At 44.7% G+C, this 24,320-nt stretch overlaps 1 protein-coding gene across 1 annotated transcript in view; it reads right to left on the reverse strand.

Annotated features, from left to right (window-relative positions):
* lrrc75a (leucine rich repeat containing 75A) overlaps positions 1-24,320 on the reverse strand; it is a gene marked incomplete at both ends in the record, with an annotated part of 61,413 nt that overhangs the window by 1,006 nt on the left and 36,087 nt on the right. Inside the window, one exon of the mRNA XM_079246537.1 lies at positions 574-847. Within this exon, the coding sequence (XP_079102663.1) occupies positions 574-847 (274 nt within the window). The remainder of the gene's footprint in view (positions 1-573; positions 848-24,320) is intronic.

Here is a 24,320-nt window from a genome sequence, read left to right on the forward strand (position 1 = left end):
AGCGGTTTTTAGCCGGTTAACAACGTGACTTAGCTTTAGCCCGCTTACCTCCATTAGCTGCTTAGCTACTGTTATCTCCGGGTTAGCTCGGTTAGCTCTTAGCTACTGAAAGCTCGGAGTTCGCTCAATGTCAATGATGCTCCCAGCCCCCCTCTCAGCTCCACCTCTTTGCCCATATTTGTATTTTCCGGGCAAGACGACACGCATGCCCCTGCCATGATGGTGATGGTAGGAACCGCCCACCGAGCTTCAATTTAGCTCTTCAGAAACCTACTGGTGACGTCATGGAGGCTCCGTCCATCTCTATATACAGTCTATGGTTTTAATTAAATAAATCCACTTGTGACTCTCTGAATGAAGAGATCTCACAGATCGGTGGACTTTCCTGGCCAGGGCAGGTTAAACTGATTTAAACAGTAGAAGTTTTTAGTTTCTTGTAAGTCCATTTAGTTAAACCAGAAGTACCTGCTGGGTACTTCATGTAGCATCAAACTAGTTATTTTCCTGGTTGTTATGGGTAAAATAATAAGATTGTGGCTAAAAAGACAGATTTTAGGACAGATGGTGTTCTACCTTCAGGGCATCGGTCAGCTCCTTCAGAATGGCTCTGGTCAGTCTGTTTCCGTTGAGGGCCAGAGTCTCCAGATGTGGCAGAGTTGCCAGCGTGGGGAGGAGCAGCAGGAAAGCCTCATCCGTCAGCTCGGTGAAGCCCAGCTCCAAGCTGACTATGGTGGACGCGTGACGCTGCAGGTGAGCACACAGACGCTCCATGTCTCGAGCCGACAGCGGGATGCCAGAGAGGTCCAGTGCGCCGCTGGACAGAGGCGCCGACAGCACCGCCTTAAGACTGGAGACAGAAGGGGGAAGAAATGCTGATGAGAAGTGCACGTCTCACAGTGTCAGCCATACTGCGTCTGAAGAGATAACGTGGTTTTAAGGTGTTTATTTATCATTCCCACCTGTTAAACTGCCTAACGACAAACTTATCAAGTCAGCCAATCACACGGCAGAAACTCTGTCATGTAGAGATGGTGAAGATGACTGACTGAAGTTAAAACTGCATCAGAATGAGGAAGAAAAGGGATTAAAAGCCATTTTTCCAACAAGGAATCTTCTTTTTTTTTTTTTTGGCTAAACTGGGAAGAACATCTGATCAGACCCATCCTACTTTTTTGGGACCCTCTGTTGGGATCCTAATGTTATGAATTCAATGGGTGGAGCTTGATAGACTGCAGTCTGTTGGTTGGTAGAAAGAATCATTACTTCCTGTGTGACTTAGCAACGAGAACAAATCAGGAACATCTCCATACTTAAATACACTGTGGATTTTTTGTTGTTCACCCCTTGGGTTTGAGGTTTCTGCTTGAAAAGGACATTCTCTCTGTGAGTACAAACTCTGTATGAACCCTCTTGGTATCCAAATAAAGCTGAGACTTTGGGGGTTTTTATCAGAGGTGAAATCATTCCCACAGATGCAACTGTGTTGACGTAACTGAAGCTGGAACAGAGGAAAAACTACATTTCTTTTGCATTTTGTAAAAAGCAAACACTTTGAACATCTGCTTCAGATAAAAACCTGCAGAAAACCATGACTCAGCATGTGGACTTTCTGACTCAGCATGTGGACTTTATCTGTGCAACGTTTCGCGGAGCTGGCGTAAAACACAACAAAGTTACAGAGTTGTTAGTAGAGACGCGGTAACATGTTTTACAGTTTAGCACATTTTGGCAACATCTGTGAGATTTGCAGACTTTTAAAGTACTGAAAGGCAGAAATGACCCAACTTCCTTTACAGGCCTAACAAAGTTTGTTTTTTAACATATGCCATGTGTGTTTGAAATAGGCCATAACTTTGGCTATGGTCTGTTTGTTTGCTGCTGAATGATTGACATCTGTCTTTATCCAATCAGGTCAGGATCCATCCACCCTTTATGCGCACAGTGGTGATAAAAGTATAATAAATACAAATGAATGTGTAATAGAGTAAACAAATTGATAATGTGGATAGAGGTGTAGTAGAAGATTTGTATTATAGATAATCAAATATATAGGTTGATATCCGATTTTAAGTAAGCGTATTTTTGTGAATAAATAGTTCATTTGATTCGATGTAACATGAATGCACATGACATGCATGCATTTACTATGTAAAAATGGATGTAAAGAGATCATTTTGAAGATGTAAATAGCTTGTATTCCAGGACTGAACTGAAGTGCTGTGAAACTTTTTACAAGTTTTTGTTTTGATGTTATAATTGTGCCGGACCCCAGGAAGAATAGCTGTAGCTTGCTACAGCTAATGGAGATCCTTAAGAAACTAAACTAAGCAGTGTAGCATCTTCTGATGGAAACTTCCAGCAGGATGATGCACCATGTCACAAAGCTCACATCATCTCCACCATGACGATGAGTTCACTGTCCTCCAACGGCTCCACAGTCACCAGATCTCCGTCCAGCAGAGCAGCTTTGGGATGTGGTGGAACGGGAGATTCTCATCATGATGTGCAGCAACTGTGTGATGCTTCATGTCAACATGGAGCAGAATCTCTGAGGAATGTTTCCACCTTGTTGAATGCATCAAGAATTAATGCATTTCTAGAGGGAAAAGAGGTCCAACCTGGTCCTGGTGAGGTGGATCTGATGATGTACGTGTCTCTAAGCAGCGTTGAATAACTCATGAAGAATAACTGCTTAAAAAGCTGAAAGTAAGTGATAAATGGATGAAAAATGTTACAGATCTACTGTCAGCCTGTAAGTGTTACTCTCAGGTTACTATGACAACTCATGGACAACACAGCAAGTTTTCCTTCTTGTCAAAAGGCTATAAAGCCAGAATCATCCCGATGCAACAACACAGACTAGTTCTCCCTGCAGTTCCATATCTGTGCATCTTCCTGGCCAAGCAGCCTCTGAAACCTCCCAGTCAAACATAAAAAGATCTAAACAGAAGAACTACTGTGAGAGAAAAATGTCAGGGACTTGGTGTTTTACTCTTTGACTGCTGGTCAGAGCTAAAAATAAACTCTGTGGGTTGTCTGGATTTAGCAGAGCTGATCTGGGGTCTGACCCAAAAATAAGAAACTGGAGGTGACTAACAAGTATGGGGATGTGAGGTTCTTCACATACTGGGATTCCTAATGTGGGATTATAGGGTAAATCTGCTTCTCAGGGGAGTATTCGTTGTGCTGAAACGGTTAAGCAGGACGCTTCGCCTGCTGCAGAGCGGACTGTGGGGCTCGACATGTGAACATGTTCATGTTTTACCAGAGGGATTTCAGGGGAATCTGGGTCAGAGCAGCCCAAAACAAAACCATAGGCATAGGTCAAATTTAGCTCTCCAGAAATATTTAGCTCACTCCCCCAACAGTCACGCAGTCATGTTTATTTCTGGTTTAACTCGGAGGGAAAAGCATCAGGAAGCTCCTGCTACTGGCTGGGACTGATGGTGAGGAGCTTCTGGAGTTTCCGATCTGCTGCTGAGGACGGTTTTTTATTCTACTGCAGCTGACTGCTTCTGTGTTGGCTTTGAAATGAACATTTTAGCTTAACATATGGCCAAAGTAAGAAAAAACTGCCGTCTGAGTTATCACGGCATCTCCTTTATGTGAAGTTCCTCTCTGATGGGAACTCTGTCAGGAAGAACCACATGGTCTAGATCTCACGGGTCCGATAATAAATACTCTGGTCATGCAGTGACATATCGGAAAAGATTATTTTCCACATATTATTAACAAAACCTACAAATTATTACGAACAAGTATGTGCCAGTGAACCCTGATCCTGCCGACAGGCTCCACTGTTGTTCAGACAAAACAATCTATTTAATCTACACATCTCAGTCTGACGCCGTGAACTCAGTCTGACACCAAATGTGTTTTAATCTGCTGCGAAAAATAATCCAACAGAGATGTTGTAAACGCTACTTTGTCATGGTTTGGACTTTTTGTGTCTTAGTTTTCCTGTTTTATTTTGTAGTTTTTCCTGTTTAGCTCCCTTATGTCTTGTTTAGCTTTCGTTCCTGTTGATTTAGTTCACCTGGGTTCATTTGTTTCACCTGTGTCTTGTTGTGTTCAGTGTATTCATACCCTCGGTTTCAGTTCTGTTTGAGTATGAGCGTCCTGTGTTCCTGCGGCTCAAGAATTAAACCAGCCTTGACTCAGCATCGTCTGCTTCTCTGCATTTGGGTCCACACCTCATCTCCTCCAGCCGTGACATACGTTCTCTTCTGGGCAGCGACAGAAGAAGAAGCCGGTTTCTCGGTACAGATCACATTTGATACGGGTCAGATCAGGACCTTTGGCCTATTTATTCTACATCTAGCTGGGACGTGTCCAACTTTCAAACCAGCATCATCTGACCAGAACACGTTTCTCCAGAATGGTTGTCCTAGCTACAGAGGTGTAGGTGTTATTTCTGGGAACAGGTTTGTGTCTCACCACTGTATCCTGTTGTAGGCCAGTAGCTTTAACGTCACAGCAGACCTGAGTCCACAAGAATCCCAGTTTGTTCCTGACCAACTTCATCTCAGCTAAAGGGGACAGTTTGTCTTTTTGCTGAAGTTTGTCAATGAGGCTTTATCACCTCTCAAAGACTTTTAAAATCCTCTAAAAGACCTTCTTCTAACCCAACAGAAGAACTATATCAGCCTTCTTATGGACAGGAGCTCGTGGTGCAGACGGGTAGAAGAAGGTATCTGGTGTGGGAACCTTGAGGCTGCATCTCTGCTGTTGCTATGGAGTTAGCATAGAGACCAAAGCTTTGTTTTTTAACTTGCTTTGTAACTTGTATCTCCCTGTTTAAGTGTAGCAACAAGTCAAATTAACTTAAATAAATTTATGTAGAACTTTTCAGACTAAAATGAAATAGTGTTTAAAATAAAGCAGCCAGGTGAAAACACAATAAACCAATAAAACATAAATGAGAAAAGTTAAAAGAAAATAAGAGTACAAAATAAAAGACTCATTAACTCACTGGCTGCCAAAGACGTCTTTTCCATTTATTCTATACGGAAAGAACAATTTGACCGGCTACACTTGTCAAAATGTCCCCAAAATGCGTTCTCTGAGTGCAAACCCAACAAGCACCTAACACGTTGTGATTGTGGTCCGAGTGTGTACCCTGAAGACATGCCGACGCACACATCCAGCAAAATCGGCCCTCCACATCTACAACATTCGGCAGTCCTGAAAGCCAAAATGCTCCAAAACGCCGGCAGCGCGGGGCTCCCTGGAGCTGGTGGTATGACAGTAAAACAGAGAATGTTTTGGAAGAAGCCAGAGTTTTAGCTGACCCGCCGCTCCCTGGAAGTTTACGCCAAATGGAAGTGCATAAAACCTTAAAAAGGCTTCGCCGTGTTTAGTCCTGATGCTGAACAGAAAGCAAATCTACACCTGATGATCGAAGGTCTAAGAAAAGTCATAAAAGGTTCAGAGCTCAATAAACCAGCAGCAGCAAGTTAAAATCAAGTCTTTGCTGGACGGGGAGCCAGTGTAAAGACAACTTAACAAGCTGCATATGATCCTGGTCAATCGATGAGCCAGATTTTCTTTTTCTTTCTTCTTGGCCACCGGTCGTATGGGGGAACACTTCCCCCTAGCAACCAGTTGTTGTAACTGGGTGACATTGTTCAGGGGGTTTGGTTCACTTGAGGAAAATGCAGTGTGAAAGCAAACCAAATCAAAGAAAGGAGTGAACATTTTTAGGATTCCCAATCTTAACAATTCCCCTGCTAGACTGTCAAATTGGCTACTCTGTTCAGCTGGGGGTGCATTATTCTTCCAGACCAAGACTGAGTTCACACTGCAATACTCAAACGAATTGGGCCTTTTAAACGGTCTTCCACTCTCCACCACAGGAGTTGCCAACTCCGTGCCTCGAGGGCCGCGGTCCTGGAAGTGTTAGGAGTTTCCCTGCTGCAACACAGCTGACTCAAATCAATGGTTAATTAGCAGACTGGTGAAGCGTTTGTTCTGCACCAGTCTGCTAATAAAGTCTGACGTGTGTCAGGGTTAAGAAAACTTGTTCATCTGATGGTTAATGCAGAAAAACTCTGTTTCTAGTTCTGCAGCAGATCCTAGCAGTCGTAGGTTGATCATATTTCGATCCAACCTTTTCACAATTTCTTCCACGTTTGACAGTGAGTCATTTCTCCCGTCTAAATCATCCAGTACCAGCTTGTCATGTGTTTACCCCACAATGCCATGCACTGAAGGCACAAGGCACTTTGTTTTGTAGTCAGATTCTTGTATTTGGTCCACTTGAAGCAACCCAAGACCCCCTCTTTGACTGAAATCAGAATTATGCCCAATAGCCCAAACAAAGCCGACTTTCGCAGCAAACAGACTTGGATTTGAATAAAAAAGGCTGGTGTGAATGTGGCCTCATATGTCTCCTGGCCACCTCCTCTTGGAAATTTTTCGGAGTAAAGGGGAATCTGGAGCAGACTCAGGGCTTATTAGAGAAACAATGTGATCTTTCTGGCCTAGGAACACCCCAGGCTCCCCTAGAAAAGTGGTGTCTGGGTCACCCTCCTGAACCTATGACCCGGCTTTGGATAAGAAGAGGATGGATTTACCTTGAAGTTATGTTTGGCTTTGAAAGTGAAAGGTTTCGGTCTCAGACAAGGCATCCAAAAAGTTTTTTTTTTAAATTTAAATATCCTTGCATTGCTTAGGAGCTCCAGTCCAGTCCATCTATCTGAAGAGAGGAACATAAATGCCAAACGTCACGGGTTGGTACTGAACCCAGACGATCCATAACTCTGCAGTGTGAATTTTACCGTCTGCTGAATGGTTCTCCGCTGGATTTGTCCGACCTGCTCCAGTCTTTCTCTTTGACAGATCCAAAGTAAATTAGTGATTCACTTGCAAGTAAAAACACATGAGATGAATGAAAGAGAACACGGCTTGGGACATATGAGGCTGCCGCTCGCTGTCGGGGTAAGTGGGCTCAGTCCACTTCCCACTGCAGTGCTGGAGGAACACACACCGACTCAGCTCCATGCAGCGGGTTATTTTCTCATTTCTTAGTGAAAGCGTGTTAATTAGTTAACCCAGCGATGCCCCCAGCCCTCCATTACTCCAGGATGGAGACCACTGATCTAATCACTATGGTCCATATGTGCCCTGAAACACTCAGCTGCTTCTTCTTTCATTTCTCTTCACTCAACAGGAACCAGACTCACATCTGGGTTTACTGCAGAAAAGTAGGATTACACACACCTAAACCTGAGGGGGTTTCTACAGTCGCTGCATGCTGCCTGGTAGGCTATCAGCATAAAGAAATGCATTCCTTCATGGACAGCTTCCAACACCTCTTCACCCTGTTTGGTTTAAAGCAATAAAGGACACAGTGGAGACTCAGAGTGTGCAAATATGAAGCAGATGAGATGCTGAGAGAGTTCATGATGTGTCTGGCTTCAGACCAGAATCCCACGCTACAGAAAGCCACGCCCACCCGCTCCGAACCAAGCGACACTTCCTTTTTCTCTGGGGCTGACTCCACATTTTACTCCAATAATAACATGCTTTCATATTTCTATAAGTCCTGGATGAAGTCCTCATCCAGTTTCTATGCCAGAGGATGTACTGGATGTGACTTCTCTCCACTACTGGACCAGGAAAACACAACTGGGTTGAAAAGGAAAGCCAGACTTAGTGGTTAGGTTTGTAAAGACGCTGCACAGCAATCATCGGCCATCAGAAGCTGTTCCTCAGCAGAGTCACACGGAAAGCAGCGACTGCAGCATCTTATTACACTGATGAGGCCAATTTCTACCAGAGAGGATAAAGGAAGCAGCTGCAGGAGGATTCATACGCAAGAACATGCAGAAAAAAAGGCTTTTCTTCGCTGCATCATCTGTGCTGCTCTTCCTCACGTGTTTCATTTTTAAATGAATTTATTATTATTTTTATTTCTTTATTAATTATGATTAATAATTTTTCTCTGGGATTAATTATAAACACTACAATAGATTTCTGGAGATTAAAAACTGATTGGCATTTTGTTCTCACAACCTAATGGATACCAGGAGAAACATTTTCCAAACAGTTTAGAGAATTTATGGGGAAATGTTCACCACTGTGCCAACAAATCCAGGCAGATAAACAACAGGCTTTGGTTCAGAACACCTCCACATGACATTAGCTTGTTAAATGCCACAATTACCAGACAGAGGCTTCATTTCTCAAAGTCCGCCCACCCAACATAGATTTTATAACGACAAAACATAATTTATTAGTGAAAGCACATCACACACCAGCAGAAGATTTTAAATAAAGGAAAAACAAAATACATACATCCATAAATACAGATAGATAGATAGATAGATAGATAGATAGATAGATAAATAGATAGATAGATAGATAGATAGATAGATAAATAGATAGATAGATAGATAGGGAAATATTCCGATTAATAACAGTAAGGTATTACAAAAAGGCTCCATGAGCCATTTAACAGATTGATAAAGTAAAAATAATAAAATACTACTTCTACTGCTGCTACTACTACTATTACTACTACCACTACTAATAATAATAGTAATAAAAATGATAATAACATTAATGCTGATGATAATAAAAGATGGGAGCTTCATGGTGTGTATCTGCAGGACAGAAAACATGTTTTCAGACCTTTTCCAGTGTTTCTTGTGTCTCCTCACGTTTCAGAGCAGTGGAAGATTATTCAAATTTAGTTTTATGATTCATAATTATCCCATAAAAGTCAAAGATCCCCATAAACAACATCTGTACTGAAATTAAATCTCCACAGACTCTAAGATCTGCAGCAACATGACATCAGCTGGTGCTGATTTAAACCGATGAATGACTTCTTCAGACTCGTATTAAAGTGTTATTTTTTTTCCCTTTTGGACGCACCTGAATGGAAAACGCCTTTATTTTCATCACTTGGCCGTCTGGAACCTGTCTGGCTCAGCAGTTGCATGTGAAAAGTCTGCAGGAGATTCGAGACTTCTTCCACTGGAAGATACTACAACTTCATTCAATCCTTCATCAAATTTCTTTATCACTTATTCTAATTCAGGGTTGCAGATAAACTGGTGGCTATGCTAGCAATTAGCAGCTGAGAGGCAGGTTCACCCTGGACAGGTCGCAGCCGTTTGAGAGAATTTAGTGACAGAAAAAGTTAACCTGCATGTCTTTGGACGATGGGAGGAAGCCGTACACAGGGACAACATGCAAACTCTACGCACAAAGATCACTGTCCAAACCTCCTCCAGGTGATGTTTCGCTTTATGGTATAAGAAGAAACTGGCTGTTTTAATCATGCAAGGTTGCCGATTCAGCAAAGAAATGCAACAAGATCTTAAGCCACTGTTAGGATTTAACAAAGTGGTTGAGTTGTTTTTTTATGGGCAGGTTATAGACCTCTTTTTAATAGAACCAACTTGCACGCTGCTAATAAAAACCAATAAAAAAAAGATTGTTACAAGAAACGCAAGAAGATTAAAAGAGAGAAAGAGACAAAACAAAATTCATCGTAAGATGATCTTCTGCTGGCTGGAGAGAGCTAACAGGTCAGGTAGGATGCAAGATGGATGCCGGATTAGCCGTCGACAGAAGGCGCATAACGGGGAAAATACCTCCACGCAGAGGACAGATGTGCAGACAGACAGAGCTTTTTGTCCATCTCCTGCTTTGTTTTAAATTGACTTTGCTATCCATGACTTGAAACAGAAAATGGAGCACCACTGGAGAACGTGGGAGCTGTGTGGAGATGCTTAGCTGACATGCAAACAGTGAAAGGTACAAACCAGAGAAGATGAGGAACAAATGCAGAAACTGCCAAATAAAAAGCAACTGAAGTAGACGCAGAAGTTTAAATTTAAAATTTACGGTTTTATTCTTCTTTTGGTGTTTTTGGATGGTTGTAAATAACTTTATAATGGAGTGTTGCTGCTATAAACAAAATACAGAAGTGAACTCTGAACTCAGCACTGCCCTCTAGTGGATGAGCTGACTTCACCATGTCAACGTAAACAACACATTGAAATAAGAGAGTGGCGAAGTTTGACAACTTTGGAAACATACGTCCACATTTCCGTACGTAAAGGAAATGGGTGTAATTCCTGACTCTGCTGAACAAATTTAAGGAGCATCAGGTGGAAGCAGCACAAGGACAAGCGACACCAGGATGCACCAGAGATCCATGTTGGGTTTGTTTCAGAAAACGTCTCTGTGCGCCAAAGTGATCTCTTGTTTGGATTATCTGCTGCTTTTGTCTGACGATGCTGTGCTGAGTCCGAAATGTGTTGAAATGAGATTTAAACACATCTGATGTTGCTTTTAAGAAATAAAACACATTTTGTGTTGTCTGCCTCCTCAGTTACACAGCAACCAGCAGCTTTAAGGGGAACCATCTGAACCACCATTCAGAACCATCTGACCGAAGTTTGTTGGTCAGATGCTTCAGCCAGATATTTTTATGCCCCCCTCCCCTCCTGCCTGATAGCTGGCTTTTTATTAAATCATGTAGGGCAGCGTGTTCTGGGCTGTCATCACCTCCAGAGGATCCCATTTACTGTTTATCCAACAGCAGGAAGCTGCTGCTCATGTGTCAACACAGAAAATGACTGAGAGGGGAACAGAATAAACTAAACAACTTATCTTCAACTTACACAAAGTGTGTCAGACACCCGTTGAGCCAGTGGGTAAACCCTTTATTCACAGAGCGACATGCAGGTTAGTGGTCCTCTTGGAATAAACATGAAAAGGAAGCTGGACCAGAGGAAAAAATCCGGCCCATTTTATGTGATTCAAATGTCCTCATTCATAATGAAACATTTTCCTGTGACTTCAACGCCCTTTGAGATTATTAATAATCATTCTGTGATCTTGTTTGGATGCTGTGAGCTCAGAAAGTCATTTTAACGTGAGCTAGAAGCACTCGGAGAGCGCAAACCTCCCCCAGGGGTTGCAGTTCTCCCCGTGTTGTAATTATTTGTTATCTTCCTATTCTTCCTCATATTCTGGATTATAATATCTGGAATGACTCCTTTGCCTGGATCAGTGTTCGACATATCTTACAACCTGTAGGAAGCTTGTCCTGTATTTTTTTCCTAAGTGCTCCGACCATTTTTGCTGGAGTTACGTGCACAAATGTTGAAAATGGCCCTATGTCACATTGTTAACCACCAAAATGGAATTCGTTCTTTCTTTTCACATTTTTAACAACTCCTGAAAATTTCATGACAATCCGTACATAGGTTTTTGACTTATCTTCAACACAAACAGACAAAAAGATAAACACCAGTGGAAACATGACCTCCTTGGTGGAGGTAATGACAGCTTCTGTGCAGCTCAGTGAGGACACACCTGGAATAAGGCAGAGAAGGATTCAAAGGATGAGTCATACAGAGAGAGAAAGATATTAAGTTTAAAATGGAGCGATAAAATTTAGCACTTTGAAGACACTAATATTAAGATTGGAACTTCATCGTCTTCCAATTGTAATTTATAGCCTGCATTAATATTTCAGGCAAAGGGAATTTTCCTCTCCCTGAGCCGTCACCTTATCGTGGTGGAGGGGTTTGTGCGTCCCGAAGATCCTAGCAGCTATGTTGTCGGGGGCTTTATGCCCCTGGTAGGGTCACCCATGGCAAACAGGTGTCTAGGGGAGGGACCAGACCAAGCACGGCTCATAGACCCCTATGATGACGACTAACCTGGGCATGAATGTTCCCTTGCCCGGACGCGGGTTACCGGGACCCCCCTCTGGAGCCAGGCCTGGAGGCGGGGTACGAGAGCGAGCGTCTGGTGGCCGGGCCTTCGCCCATGGGGCCCGGTCGGGCTCAGCCCGAAAGGGTTACATGGGCCCCACCTCCCGTGGGCTCACCATCTGCGGGAGGAGCCGTAGGGGTCGGGTGCAATGTGAGCTGGGCGGCAGCAAGGGGCGGGGACCCTGGCGGTCCGATCCCCGGCTGCAGAAGCTGGCTCTAGGGATGTGGAACATCACCTCTTTGGTGGGGAAGGAGCCTGAGCTTGTGCGCGAGGTTGAGCGGTTCCGACTAGATATAGTTGGACTCACCTCGACGCATGGCTTGGGCTCTGGAACCAGTACCCTCGAGAGGGGCTGGACCTTCTTCCACTCTGGAGTTGCTCATGGTAAGAGGCGCCGAGCAGGTGTGGGCATTCTCATCAGCCCCCAGCTTGGTGCCTGCACGTTGGGGTTTACCCCGGTGGATGAAAGGGTAGTTTCCCTCCGCCTCCGGGTGGGGGGACGGGTCCTGACTGTTGTCTGTGCTTATGCACCGAACAGCAGTTCAGAGTACCCACCCTTTCTGGAGTCCTTGGAGGGAGTGCTGGAGGGTGCTCCTTCTGGGGACTCCATTGTTCTGCTGGGGGACTTCAATGCTCACGTGGGCAATGACAGTGAGACCTGGAGGGGAGTGATTGGGAGGCATGGTCCTCCCCCTCTGAACCCAAATGGTGTTTTGTTATTGGACTTCTGTGCTCGTCATGGATTGTCTATAACGAACACCATGTTCCAGCATAAGAGTGTCCATATGTACACCTGGCATCAAGATTCCCTGGGCCGCAGTTCGATGATCGACTTTGTAGTCGTATCGTCGGACCTGCGGCCACATGCCTTGGAGCTGGTGGTGAGTTGGCTCAGATGGTGGGGGAGGAAGCCGGTCAGAGCTGGCAGGCCCAAACGTGTTGTGAGGGTCTGCTGGGAACGTCTGGCTGAGTCCCCTGTCAGAGCGAGCTTCAACTCCCACCTTCAGCAGAGCTTCGAACATGTCCCGAGTGAGGCGGGGGACATTGAGTCCGAATGGGCTGTGTTCCGTGCCTCTATTGCTGAGGCGGCCGGCCGGAGCTGTGGCTGTAAGGTAGTTGGTGCCTGTCGTGGCGGTAATCCCAGGACTCGTTGGTGGACACCAGCAGTGAGGGATGCCGTCAAGCTGAAGAAGGAGTCCTATCGGGCCTTCTTGGCCTGTGGGACTCTGGAGGCAGCTGATGGGTACCGGCGGGCTAAGCGGCATGCGGCTTCGGCTGTTGCCGAGGCAAAAATTCGGGCATGGGAGGAGTTCGGCGAGGCCATGGAGAAAGACTTCCGGACGGCTTCGAGGAGATTCTGGTCCACCATCCGGCGGCTCAGGAGGGGGAAGCAGTGCTCCATCAATACTGTGTACAGCGGAGGTGGGGAGCTGCTGACCTCAACTCGGGACGTTGTGGGTCGGTGGAGGGAATACTTCGAAGACCACCTCAATCCTACCAACACGTCTTCCCATGAGGGAGCAGAGCTGGTGGACTCAGGGGTGGACTCTCCTATCTCTGGGGCTGAAGTCGCTGAGGTGGTCAAAAAGCTCCTTGGCGGCAAGGCCCTGGGGGTGGATGAGATCCGCCCGGAGTTCCTTAAGGCTCTGGATGCTGTGGGGCTGTCCTGGCTGACACGCCTCTGCAGCATCGCGTGGACATCAGGGGCAGTACCGCTGGATTGGCAGACTGGGGTGGTGGTCCCCCTTTTTAAGAAGGGGGACCGGAGGGTGTGTTCCAATTACAGGGGAATCACACTCCTCAGCCTCCCTGGTAAGGTCTATTCAGGGGTCCTGGAGAGGAGGGTCCGCCGGATAGTCGAATCCCGGATTGAGGAGGAGCAGTGTGGTTTTCGTCCTGGTCGCGGAACAGTGGACCAGCTCTATACCCTCTCTGGGGTCCTGGGGGGGGGCATGGGAGTTTGCCCAACCAGTCTACATGTGCTTTGTGGACCTGGAGAAGGCATTCGACCGTGTCCCCCGGGGGCTCCTGTGGGGGGTACTCCGGGAGTATGGGGTACCAGACCCCCTTGTACGAGCTGTCCGGTCCCTGTACGACAGGTGTCAGAGCTTGGTCCGCATTGTCGGTAGTAAGTCGGATCCGTTTCCGGTGAGGGTTGGACTCCGCCAAGGCTGCCCTTTATCGCCGATTCTGTTCATAACTTGTATGGACAGAATTTCTAGGCGCAGCCGAGGTGTTGAGGGGATCCGACTTGGTGGCCTCAGGATTGAGTCCCTGCTTTTTGCGGATGACGTGGTCCTGTTGGCTTCATCTGGTCGTGATCTCCAGCTCTCGCTTGAGCGATTCGCGGCCGAGTGTGAAGCGGCTGGGATGAGAATCAGCACCTCAAAATCTGAGACCATGGTCCTCAGCCGGAATAGGGTGGATTGCCCTCTCCGGGTCGGGGGTCAGGTCCTGCCTCAAGTGGAGGAGTTTAAATATCTCGGGGTCTTGTTCACGAGTGACGGAAGGATGGAGCGCGAGATCGACAGACGGATCGGTGCGGCGTCTGCAGTAATGCGGACTCTGCGCCGGTCTGTCGTGGTGAAGAAGGAGCTGAGCCAGAAGGTGAAGCTCTCGATTTACCAGTCGATCTACATTCCTACCCTCACCTATGGTCATGAGCTGTGGGTCGTGACCGAAAGAACGAGATCTCGTATACAGGCGGCTGAAATGAGTTTCCTCCACAGGGTGGCCGGGCTCTCCCTTAGAGATAGGGTGAGGAGCTCGGTCATCCGGGAGGGGCTCAGTGTAGAGCCGCTGCTCCTTCGCATCGAGAGGAACCAGTTGAGGTGGCTCGGGCATCTGGTCAGGATGCCTCCTGGACGCCTCCCTGGTGAGGTGTTCCAGGCACGTCCCTCTGGGAGGAGACCCCGGGGAAGACCCAGGACACGCTGGAGGGATTACATCTCTCGGCTGGCCTGGGAACGCCTCGGGATCCCCCCCGCAGAGTTGGCAAATGTGGCTGGGGAGAGGGAAGTCTGGGCTTCCCTGCTTAGGCTGCTGCCCCCGCGACCCGACCCCGGATAAGCGGCAGAAGATGGATGGATGGATGGATGGAAATTTCCGATTCTGGACAAGAAGTGGGAGAAGAAGGCTGAAGCTTTTTTTTTTAAACCTTTATATTCAAGGACAATTAACCCTCCCTCAGGCTTTGATGGGACTTATGATGTGACAAACTTTCATTTTTCCCTCAGCTGTGAGCAATAAGACAGCGGAAAGCTGTGCAACAGGATGTCATTTACTGCTGTAAGGGGTCAGCCAGCTTGAACAGGAAATGTGAAAATGTAAAAGCCTTTTACATCCTGACTTGTAGGCAAGCACAACAGATGTACATGAATGGAAACTGTATGTAGCTTTATGAATAAAAAATAGGTTTTAGGGGCCATTCAGACTTGGTTCTTTCTCATTTTCTTACTTTGAGTTCTCCATGTTTTTTAATAGTACCACATAAAGTCAGAGGACACTTTATCAGGTCTGCCTGGCCAGAACCATGTTGGACCCCTTCTTCCTTCAGAGCTGCCTTCATTCTTCATGTCATAAATGCATCAAGCCGTTGGAAATGTTCCTCAGAGGTTTTGCTCCATGTTGACATGAAGCATCACACAGTTGCTGCACATCATGATGAGAATCTCCCGTTCCACCTCATCCCAAAGCTGCTCTGCTGGACTGAGATCTGGTGACTGTGGAGGCCGTTGGAGGACAGTGAACTCATCGTCATGGTGGAGATGATGTGAGCTTTGTGACATGGTGCATCATCCTGCTGGAAGTTTCCATCAGGAGATGCTGCACTGTGCTCAGAAAGGGATGGACAGGGTCAGCAGCAACACTCAGGTAGGAACATGTTTCTAAAATTGTTCCACGAAATTGGTCCACAGTTTGTCTCAGACTGTTGAACCTCTGTTGATCTTCACACCTGAGAGACTCTGCCTCTGAAATGTTGTGGAGCTATGGATTTTTTTTTTTGTGTGTGTGTCTTATCCAGCATTTAAGCAAGCAGAATGATGGCCTGGATGCTGTGTTCTGCTGAGCAAATGTACTTTGCCTTGACTCGTATGATGATTCCCTTGATTTTCTGGATTCTTATTTGATTTCTCCATTCATTTTGCATAATTGTTTGTAATACAGAGTTTTTACTGCTGGACCAGACCGGAGAAGATAGAAGAGAGACAGAAAGACAAAGGGAAAGAGAAAGAAAACACCTCATAGAGAAAGAGAAAAAGAGAGAAAGAAAGAAAAAAACAGACATTTGAATCTACATACTCATATACACCCATGCGCATTCGCCTATATAGACACATGTACATACACATATACGCAAACAGGACAACTTTAGATTCACATTCCTGCTGCGGATGACGAAGCCGTCAACTGTCAGGAGCACCATCAACTATCAGGGTAAATATAAATGAGAGACCAAGAAAACTAGCTGCTGTTAGTGAATAAACCTGCAGACGACTGAGTGACTGTGTCACATGCAGAACATACAGAGTGGAACGTGTCCAGAGAAGAGTGATCATGCCAATGTGCACCCGCCCACACAACGGCAAGGAGCAGGCCAGGAAGACCCCGAGACTCAGGCCACCTGCAGCCACCTCCAAGCACAGGATCCAACTGCCCCACTCGGAGCCACCCATGGACCCACCCAGGAGGAGTTGGAGGGGAGTACCAGATGGAGTTCCCCACAGTCAGGGGGAACAGGCCCCAGCGGGCCTGGACTGGCAAGGACTGGCCCCGCCGGGCACCAGCCTCAAGAGCCCGAAGGCAACCCCCCACCCCCACAGGCAGAGGGCCCAGCCCATGCTGATGGAGAGTCAGGACACCCAGACCGCCACCGAGTGGCAGCCAGGCCGCACCCCAGTGCACCAGCCGCGTTCCCCAGGCACAAGCCCCCCCCTACCATCTGCAACTTTGTCCATTCACTCCTGCACGCCCTCAGAGTGCTGATGTAGACTCAAATGCAGGATAGAGATGCAGGAGGCAGAGCAATTGCACAGACTGAAGAACACCAAGAGGAACTACAAACAAACAAACTGGAAAATGGGAACTGGTTATCCCTCTTTTCCATTAGTATCAGCTTGTCTCAACTTAACTCGCCTCAACTTGTCTCAGCTTGGTCCTGTTTCTTTTCCATTACAATTTAGTACCAGGTCTAAAAGGGGCGGGGTTTGTGTGAAATCACTGTGACATCAGTGTTGTGCACGGCAAGCTCTATAACAACACAGGACCTAGAGGCAATCTGCTACTTGGTCTGTGGCTCGCCGGTCACTGACCATAAATCATATCCATTTGTTGGAATCCCTTCCAGTCTCGTCTGTTTTAAACACGCCGACTATTGTGGTCCTTGACCTGCCGATAGTCACTTTTGAGCTTTTTCAGCTTCTCTCAACACTGCTGAAAACTCCTTTGGTACCCGCAGCTATTGAGTCGGAAAGCTCTTGATGGATTTTTTTCATTTCGTATCACTCCATCTAGTTCCCTCTGTATCCTTTCCTCAGCAGCCAAGCAAAGAAATGTCTCCACCTCAGTGTTAAACCACGGAACAGACTTTTGCTTGTCAAGTAAGGTAAACAATTTGCGAGTTGGAGTCGCTCTTCCAGTGATGTCACTCTCTGACCCTGACATCTGACTGGCTGCACCCCTGACCAATAGCGGTATGCAGTCTGGATGATACTAATGGAAAAGGGCCACAAGTCAATATATCAGAATCAGAAGCAGTTTCATTGCCATTGTTGTCAGTGAGAAGTTTCACAAACTAGAATTTTCCTGGTGTGATGGTGCAACAGGGTTTTAGTAGAAATAAAATAATAAACCTTGAAGACAAAGATATGTGTAAGATATACACACAGAAACAGAACAAGACATAAGTGGATCACATGCACTAAATGAAACCAGGAAAACTAAAATACAGGCAAAACAGGAAATAAGACATGAGGGAAACAAAGGACACAAAATTACAAAATAAAACAGGAAACCAGAACAAAGACCATACAAAAAAATCTCCACACCATGACATGAAATGCTCCTTTAATACCCAGTAATGTTTCCACATACAGGTACGGGGGTCGGTACACTAAAATTGGGAAACGTATCGAACTATCCAACCCAACCAGCCTACCTGTTTGGGAGCCTTCGCTGGTGTGAGGGACCAAGCTGGCGAAGGAAGAGGAACACAGGTGGCTTCAAAAGAAAGGGGTTTTATTTGCCCAAACAACATAAATGATCTAGGCCTTTAAAAGAGGTCAACTACGCAAAACCTAAATCAAAGTCTGAAAATAACTAAACTAACAGATTAGGGAACATAATCAACATAACACAAAAACATACTGACCTGACAAACAACAAACAAAGGAGAACTTAAATACTGGCTGATCAGACCAGTTACAAAACATATGGGGTAACACATTAAACATACTAACAAACTAGACAAAGAAACAGAACCTAACTGTTAGCTTAATTATTCTTAACAAAACTACTAACAAAAGGTAAACCCAAACTACTCAAAAATGGGAAAGAAAATGAACAAACATTTGAAGAAACTAAACTAAACTTTTAATCTCCCCCTCTGAAGATGAGGTCTTCCCAAAGGCCCGTGGGACTTCCTGCTCACTGGCTTCCCACCTGTGCACACTCCTGACCCCCAACGCCCAAGCTAATCCCGTCAGCACCAGTAAAAAGAAACAAGATTAACCAAAACGCAAACAATTGAAAATACAGTGGCTCCTTAATGTGCGCGCTAACAAAAAGAAACCAAAGCATTTAAACTAAGTTTAAATATAAAGAAAACTAACAATGTGGTGCTTTTACCGCCTTTATATGTGTGGCCATTGGTCTGGCCATCACAGCTGGGGTGTCAGTCTTATCGATCCAACCCTACAGGTCAGATCTTGACACACTGCAATCCCTTGATTAGTCAAAATGGGTTTGTTGATCTCTTTCTCGCTGGGTACGGTTAGCAACATAGAGTTAGCAACAAAGATCATGGTTTACCAGAGCAAACTTCACCAAGCAATCCCTCCCAAACCACAGCCTTACTGGTTTACTGACCTTTACTCTTGTAATCAATTTACCTCGTATGTTGTCAAAAGCTCTTATAATTGTTTTTGATCTGTGTCAATTACTTGTCCAGAGAAATAGATGAGTAGATTGACTTTTCCAGCCTTTTGTTGCCCAATTTCTACTTTTTTGAAAATAAGTTTCTGCCTAAAAATTAAAAATGAGAAAATATTTTTTCATGAAATAGTAAAATGTCTGTTATTTGTTGCATTGGGAATAAAATACAGGTTTATGAGATTTGCAACTGATGTAATGTTGATATTATTTACATTTAACGCAGTATCCCAATGTCTGTGGAACCATGGCTGTAAATCTGTTCCAGCAAAACTTTATATTCTTCTGATTTTGTACATCTGACATGTTTTTTCATGAAAAGTTAGCATAAATGTTTAAATACTAAAATGTGACATTAGAAAACGTTACCAGTCAACCTAAAGACCTTTTTATTCGTTTTGAATTACATCAAATCTGAAAAATCCCTTTGAAAATGCACAAAGAAGCCAAATATTTCTTTAAGGATTTGGTAAGATGGTTTGTTGCATCACAAGTGGATCTTTGTGAAACTTTCATCCACACAAACATTCCTCCCAGCCAGCGAAGGGAGCGATGATTGAGTGTGAAAGGATGTGTAATGACAAATCAATGGCTTCCTATAGGTGTGAAAAATGAGTCAGAAACCCACAGTGATATATTTCCAATAAATCTAACAGTTTTCCTCCAAAGCTATTAAAACAGTCATCACTTTGCAAAGAATGTCTTTAGGATATCAGAAAATCACCTTTGTCTCGTCTGGCCTGTAAGCTGCTTCACATTAATTGGAGCTTTAATTTTTTCCACTTTAATTCTTCGTGTCTCTTTCTCTCTCCCACTCACACACACACACACAAACACACACACACAGAAACAAATGTGGGCATATGTGAGGTCTGATGTCCTCAGTGCTGTAAGCCGAAGCAGAACATGTAAATGAGGAGGGCAGAAAGATAACCTGAGTTAACCCTCAACTTCTCTCCATGCTGGTTGCCAGAATCCAGGCAGGAGGCCGCCAATAAATCTGCTGCAGAGGCAACGACTGCCAGACAGTCAGCAGGCGGCACACACACCGACAGGCTGCTACCCAGGAAACCAGACAGACAGACAGGCAGGCGAAAAGGGCTGCAAGAAGAGAAGGAGCAGGACGAGGAGATGCTCTGTCTGAGCAAAACAGATATGTCTGTGTGTGTTTCCATGGCAAACAATGCTGTCGTCCAGCATTACCTCAGCAAGAACTCATTATTTCCCTGCCAACAGCTTGAAGACTACATGGGCCATTTGGGAAAACATACACACACATATAAAGACAGACAGACAGACAGACAGACAGACTTTCAGACAGACAGACAGCTGTGTGCATGCAGCTGAAGCTGTTGGGCCTGGTCCATGTTCACGTGAAGCTGATCTTTTTGTGAGAACGTCTCCTGGGGAGAATCATGACTTTCCTCAGATTTACTGAGTAACTTCTCGTCAGCTCTGTTCTCAGAAAGGCTGCAGACGACGGAGGATTTAGTAGAAAAATGAGCATGTTGAAACGTGGTGAATGTGGTTAAAACAGCTTGTAGCTCGTAGAGCCTCCAAGACAGATGATGCAACAGGTGGTGTTTGGAGCTGGATTAGGGACACAGGTTTGGTAACTCAGCTCTCCACTGCTGTGACTTGTTATTGTTTTGTAACTTGTATTTGTAAATGTTTTGAAAGTTGTATTTGTGTATTTGTAAGTATAACAAGGACAGGCACAAATGAAATCTGCATGCAGGGATTCTGCAAGTCTGAAAATATATGTATGAAAATACACGTGTCAAAATGCTAGTAAACTTTACAAGTCAGAAAATATAAGTGAGTTTTACCAGTACAAAGCATTTATCCCATATTTTACAGTGTTACTCAGAAACCAGTCAGATTTCTGACTGGTGTCAGACATGCAGAATCAGTCCAAACTTGCAGATTAGTTTAATACCTGTGCTTAGAGTTACAGTTTCAAACAAGGAAATATAAGTAAAACTTATGTCCATATCCTGGCACCATATTTCTCTAAAACTATGAGTGCTGTGGTTAATGGAATGAAAGGAGTGCCACAAAAAAAAGAGTAAAAAGCAAAAATGGAATATAAGAAATAAATTAGGACATTTATCGACAAATAAAATCTAAACTTGATTGAACCCTTTTACTTTGTATTTCTTTCATTTATTTTCAATAACGTTGAGTCCAGTTTAGTGTTGCAGGGTTCGTTAATTTATTTTCCCTTATTCTTTTTTTCCGTATCTTGTCCGCCCTTGTTGTGGCACTTCTATCATTCCGTAATTGGGAGCACTGGCACAATACCTGGGTGCCCATGCTAGTTTTTTCCCCTGGGTGCTGCACTTGTGGCAGAAATTAGCACACACTCTGTTGCACGAGTGCTAATCTCAGTTTGGGCTGCAAGATTACATGAACGGTGTTTAAAAACGTTATATTCCGAGTGTTGAATAGCCATTAGTTTGCTCATCATAAAGGGCTTGAAGACAACTTCATACCTGCCTCATTGTGCCCTCTCTCATCAGGACCAACAAGGCAGCACTTTGAGGATCATGTTTTTTATTTCACAAGTGTTTTTAATACAATCCAGCTGCTTTGTTATGTGAGAAACTCCACAAATTCCAGGTGGGTCTCCACACACACCTGGATCTATTAGTAGCTAATAAACAGACCGACCAGGTTGTGTGTCTGAGATGGAGATCAGCAGCACTGGAGCACCTCAAGGGTCTGAATTCTCACCATTCCTCTTCACACAGTACACCTCAGACTTCCATAATCTGCAGAAATACTCTGATTACTCTGCAGTAGTGGAGAGTATTACTGATGGACAAGAAGCAGAGAACAGAGAACTGGTCAGTCAAGTATTCAGATTGTGCAAAAACAATCACCTCATCTTGAACACAAACAAAACAAGAGAGATGATCATTGGATCAGAAAGAACAACAGTAAACAAACCGTGTTTACATCCTTGGAGAAGAGGTGGAGGTGGTGGAGGAGTACAAGTACCTTCGTGCTCAGCTGGACAACAAACCAGACTGGAAAAGCAACAGAGACATCAACAAGAAAGGACAGAACAGACTCTGCTTTGTAAAGAAGCTGAAATCATTCACCATCTGCACCAAGATGTTGCAGATCCTCTATAAGTCTGTTGTGGAGAGTGCAGTCAGCTTTGTTGTTTTTCATTAAAAAAAATAACAACACTGAAATTTCCATCTGAGATTAAGAAGATTTTTCTTTTTCATTTCAAAATGTGCACACTGAGACCCACAGCGTCCAACCGTGTGATCCTAAATGATCCCGTCGCCTTGGAAACAGCATCTGTGTCAGTTACAATCATTCACTGGACAATGAATTAACTTTTGACCCATTTTTATCTTTAGCTAGTTTCTACAAAGTAATTTACATCAATAAAACACATGGTGATGTTATATGGAGGCTGATATGATGGTAAGCATGCCGTCACTGCTGGGTATCAAACTAACAACCTCTCACACTGTGGACAACCTGCTCTACCAGCAGCATACAACATGACTCATGCACCACAACGGCTACACAATCTTTCACATGATGTCAGAACAGGCAATGATGTTTTTAGTCTGACTCAAAGCAGAAAATCCATGTAAAAATATCATTTCAAGTGAAATCATACTGAAATGGGTTTAACACTCAGAGGATGCAGCTGGGGGGGGGGGGGGGGGGGGGGGGGGGGGGGTGTCACTTATTGTGCATGCATACATCAGGGCTTAAATCAACCAAAGTTCTGCTCGGGAGCGATTCTAGGATCAGATGTTTAGGGGTGCTGAGCATCCAGAGAGCTAGATGCTGGATGTATCCAGCTCTCTGGAAAAGTCTCTCCCGGAAGTTAGGCGAAGAGCTGAGGGGGGGCTGTGAGCGGTGAGCGTGGGGGTGGACATCTATGAAACACAGACCTGCCTTTAGCTTAGAGCTAACTGAGTTAACCTGATGCTAACAGGAGCTAACCAGCTAATGAAGGTAAGCAGGCTAAAGCTAAATCATGTCGTTAACCAGCTAAAAACCTCAGTTGTGCTACATTCTACCTTCTTGCAGCAGGATATCGGCTACCTGTCAAGCAAAAGGACTTCCCCATTTATGCTGAATATTAAGATGAAATTGGTTGAAAATGGATGAGTTATAAAAGAAAATTCACGCACCCAACAGTTGTCATGAAGGTGAAGCTGACCTATTAAACCTAAAATGTTTATTTGAACCAGGCTGTAAACATGTTTATTTCTGCTGTGAAGCTGGTCTTTTTAACATGGGAGTCTATGGGGTTTGCTCTGTTTTGGAGCCCCTAGTGGATGAATGGGGAACTGCAGTTTTTGGCACTTCCCCAAAGGCTTCACTTCTGCAGGATCCGAGTAGCTTTTCTTCTCTTGTCCCATCAGATGTGCTGAATGGACAATAAAAACTGTCTGCCATGATTTCACACATGTTCTCTTCCACAAAGAACATCATGACTGCCTTTACTGGTTGACATTACACTCGTCTTGCAGCTCCAGAACCAGAACTGGACCTGATTGTACATCCAACACAGTGATGGAAGAACTGAATCTGGAAGTCTCAGACTTCCACATATGACACTTGCAGCACATAATTGTTTATAATTTTCTCATTTTTAGGAGATGGATTCTCCCCAGAAAGCTTTCAGACCCCCTCGGCTCCTAAACACTTTCATTTTAAGTAGAACGAACGTTTAACATTTTTCCCATCAGTCTGTCTCCACTAACCCAGCAAACCAACCAGACAGTACAAAGTGGATGTAACATTTATTCACATCTAGACACATTCTTATTATTCACTGTGATTCTTCGTCCTGGTTTGAGTTATTCTAGTCTCGTCCAATTTTTTTGACGGTATCATCCTCAGCTGGACTGAAATGAGATGACTGCATATTATTTAGAAACACACACACACACACACACAGAGAAAAATTAAGCCGGGCTGCCACGGTTGCAACCCTGAATGGAAGCGATATGATTATTTATGTGTTAATAAACTGATGTTTGGTGTTTCTGCTTCACAGTAATGAAAATTATCACCGTGGACCGTCCATGTCTCCCCAGCATCATCACCGAAAGGCTCAGTGAGTCTGGAAGAGCTGGAAACAGAGCTGCCTCCTGTTGCTGTAGCAACAGCAGAGTGATGCTGCTTATGTGCACTAAATAAAGTAAAGATCAATTTTTATTGCATTCTTGAGACATTCTAAAACCTGTATTTCCTGCAGGTCTGAATGCCTTCATGGTTTTCTCATGGTACCCTGAGTTAGATGGTTCCTTTGGAAAGTGTAAAAAGGCTGAATTCATGTATTTTTTTCTCATATGCTTTGGAGCTTCTCAGAAACAGAAGAACAGACTAAATATTCTGTCACACATTGTTTTTCTGTTCTGCTGCCTCATGTAATTGCTTCATTA

The sequence above is a fragment of the Telmatherina bonti genome, assembly GCF_933228915.1.
Source record: "Telmatherina bonti genome assembly, chromosome: 9".
Taxonomy (NCBI): Eukaryota; Metazoa; Chordata; class Actinopteri; order Atheriniformes; family Telmatherinidae; genus Telmatherina; species Telmatherina bonti.